The sequence below is a fragment of the Populus trichocarpa genome, chromosome 19 (assembly GCF_000002775.5).
Source record: "Populus trichocarpa isolate Nisqually-1 chromosome 19, P.trichocarpa_v4.1, whole genome shotgun sequence".
Classification (NCBI taxonomy): Eukaryota; Viridiplantae; Streptophyta; class Magnoliopsida; order Malpighiales; family Salicaceae; genus Populus; species Populus trichocarpa.
Genome location: NC_037303.2, coordinates 2,601,529 through 2,605,045, shown reverse-complemented (window position 1 = coordinate 2,605,045; position 3,517 = coordinate 2,601,529). Strand labels below are relative to the sequence as shown.

General features: G+C 43.3%; 1 protein-coding gene across 1 annotated transcript; it reads left to right on the top strand.

Moving 5' to 3' along the window:
- Positions 1–214: 214 nt before the first annotated feature.
- On the top strand, positions 215–784 carry LOC127904796 (uncharacterized). The gene has a single exon (XM_052449668.1). It carries the CDS (start codon positions 215–217, stop codon positions 782–784), a length of 570 nt encoding a protein of 189 aa, XP_052305628.1.
- Positions 785–3,517: the final 2,733 nt, after the last annotated feature.

The window sequence follows — 3,517 nt, the reverse complement described above, 5'->3', positions numbered from 1 at the left end:
AATATGATGAGCTGGTTAAAGAAGAATGGGCTCACAGAAAAAGAGTTGGCAAAGGTTAAGAGATCAACAAAAGGCAAGATGAATGTTGACAAAGAGGTGATGGATTCCTTGAAGAAGGGAAAGAGCATTCTTTTAAGGAAAGTAGAAGTTGAAAAGGAGAAGAATCGGCTAGCCCAGCTCGACATAGAAGAGGAAAAGGATCAAAGCTCAATATATGGTGCAATTTGAGGAAGAGAGAAGTGCAAGAAAGGCCGCTGAGTCTGATATGAGAGATTACCAGAAGAGAGCTGAGTCTTCGAAAGGAAGGATGATGGTTCTACAATCTGAGATTGAGATACGAGAAGAAGAGTTGAGGGAGTTGAGAAGCCATTACTTCGAGATGGAAGAGGAGCTGAGTAAGGCTAAGCAAGAACGTCAAGAATGTCAAGACTACATGGACAACTTTGCAGTTCAAATTAACTCCAAAATAGCCGAGCTGGATATAGAAAAGGAAGAACTGCAGAGGGTAAGGGATAAGTTAGCACGGTCAGAGGATATGGTTCGAGTTTTGGAAAGAAGTAATGAATCCTTAGGGGCCAGCAACGAAGTGATAATTGCAGATAACACCGTGTTCCATGATAAGATAAGGCATATGACAAAGCAGGTCGAGCAAGCAGCCCGCTATGTGGAAAGGTTGCAACAACAAGCCACCCAAGTTGGAAATAACGCTGCAAAGTATCGAGAATACATGGGGGCCATCACCTCTTTTATTGGGGACTTAGCTAATAGAGGAAATGCCTTTTAAGGGTAGCGATGTATAAAGCCCTTTTCTGTTATCATTTTGTATGAGCGACTTCTATTTTTAAGAAGGCCATGACCTATCTTTCTTTCTAATGTGTTTTGGTAAGCTACTACGATAAGAACTTGGCAAACCCTCCTTTACAGTAATCAGGTTGACTCGGAAATCTTGCCTAAAGGATTACAAAAGTCATGAATCAGCTCTAAAAAAAAAAATTCACATCATGTGCACCATATTTTCATCACGCATTTTGTTTTTAATTTATCATACGCATTCCAGATCGTGAAACATAGGTCCCACATCCAAAGTCCATCACACCCGGTCCAGATTGAGGATGGAGAACGAAGAAAGAGCTCACTTAGAGTCATATTATCAGACCGAGTTGGAATCTGTAAAAAATGAAGTTTCTCGGCTAACCGACCTACTCGAGCAACTTCTAAGAGCTAAGAATGGGAAGGGAACATCAGCACAACAACCTGAAGGAGTGCCAGCAGCTCACATCCCTCCAGCATCTCAAAACCAGGGGGCAAACTCAGCCAATGAACAACATTTTGTGCCTATCACCCCTATCCAGCCAAATCATGGTCCAATCACTGTGGACTTAACAGCGGAGGGAATCCCGGATAATAGATCTCCCAGTTTGATGGACCAAGACAACTTGTTTGCTTTGGAAGAAAGATTAAGGGCAGTTGAGGGTAATGACTGGTTTGACCCTATGCGAGCAACTGAAGTATGTTTGGTACCAAACATCGTGGTGCCAAAAGATTTTAGGATACCAGAGTTCATTAAGTACACTGGTTTGGAATGCCCAAACACTCACCTTCGATCCTACTGCAATAAAATGGCTGAAGTAATCCGCGATGATAAATTGCTAATCTACTTCTTTCAAGATAGCCTCGCAGGATCTGCTTTGAGCTGGTACATGAGGTTAGATAGTGTCAGGATCAGGAGCTGGAGAGACTTGGTGGAGGCCTTTCTTAAGCAGTACAAGTTTAACCTGGAAATCGCTCCTGATCGAACAAGTCTAATGTCAATGGAGAAAAGGACCCAAGAGTCGGTAAGGGCCTATGCGCAAAGGTGGAGGGATGAGGCAATGCATGTCCAACCCCCTTTGATAGAAACAGAGATGGTGACCTTGTTTGCAAATACCTTCAAGGCACCTTATTATAAGCATTTAATGGGTATCTCCTCTCAGCATTTCTACAATGCGGTGCGCATAGCTGAAAGGATAGAGCAAGGGATTAAAGCTGGGCGTATAGCTGAGCCGTTGGAGAAGAAAGGTTTTATTGGAAGAAAGAGGGAAGGTGATATTAACAGCTTGGAAGGTGGATACAAAGGCAAGAGAGTAGATTCTTATAATCCACAAGTACCTACATCTCAATTCTCTCACATGAACATTAGCCAACCTTTTCCCCCCAATCGAACAAATAACCAGTCGAACAACCAAAACCACCACCAAAGACCAAATACAAGATACCCTTCAGAACAACTGCCGCCGTTACCCATGCCTTTGAAGGATATGTATGCCAAACTGTTGAGTATTGGACACATAGCTCCTATTCCTGCACTACCATTGCAACCACCATTCTCAATTTGGTACAAGCCTGAGTTGACTTGCGAGTACCATGCTGGTAATCCCGGGCATGGGATTGAAACCTGCTACGCTTTCAAAAAGAGGTTATTGGAGCTTATTAAGATAGGATGGGTATCCTTTGAAGACAAGCCCAATGTTAATTCAAACCCATTGCCTAAGCACGCCCCAAGTAGTAGTGGAGTAGGCATGATAGAAGTTGGAAATCAATGCAAGGCGTTGAAGGTGTCCATGAAAAAGTTGTACGACATGTTGGTACAATCAGGATTTCTAAAGACAAATGTGGAGAGCCATTTGGAGGGATGTGATTACTGTGAATTCCATGGAAGAGATGGACATCATATCGAGGATTGCATCGAGTTTTGCAAAAAGATTGCAAAAATGCTGAAAATGGGCGAGTTGAGGATTGAACCCATGGAGAGCAGGGGTGAGGTGAGTATGATGGAAGGTCAAGATGAGATGACAGGAGTGTGTAGGGTCCAACAAACAGCTAACGGGCCACCAAGGCTAATCTTGGTTAAACCTTCCTGTGCAAAAGGAAATCACAATGCCATACCTTATAATTATGGTTGGGCCTCCAACATTCGAGCTCCTCTTCCTTTGTTCCAAACTGAGATAAGTGGTTTGACCCGGAGTGGTGGTGCTTTACGCCCGAGGAGTTGAGGAAGGCAAAGGGCAAAGAAGTGGTAGATCTTAACAAAGCACTAGAAGTTAATAAGCCGGTAACGGAAGAGGAGTCGAGTGAATTTTTGAAGTTGATCAAGCATAGTGAATATTGCATAGTAGATCAATTAAAAAAGACTCCAGCTAGGATCTTCCTTATGTCCTTGATACTCAGCTCTGAGCCGCATCGAAACGCCTTGCAAAAGGTATTGAATGAGGCGTATGTACCCCAAGACATTGAACATAAAACCATGGAGCATCTCGTGGGGAGGATCCACGCAACTAATTACCTGTACTTCACGGCTGATGAGCTTGATGATGAAGTACCGACATAACAAGCCCTTATACATTACGGTTAGGTGCAAGGATTGCATCATAGGAAAAGTGCTCATCGATAATGGCTCGGCTCTTAACGTGTTGCCAAAGCACATTCTGAAAGAAATGCCGATCGATGAATCTCATATGAAGCCGAGTACGATGATGGC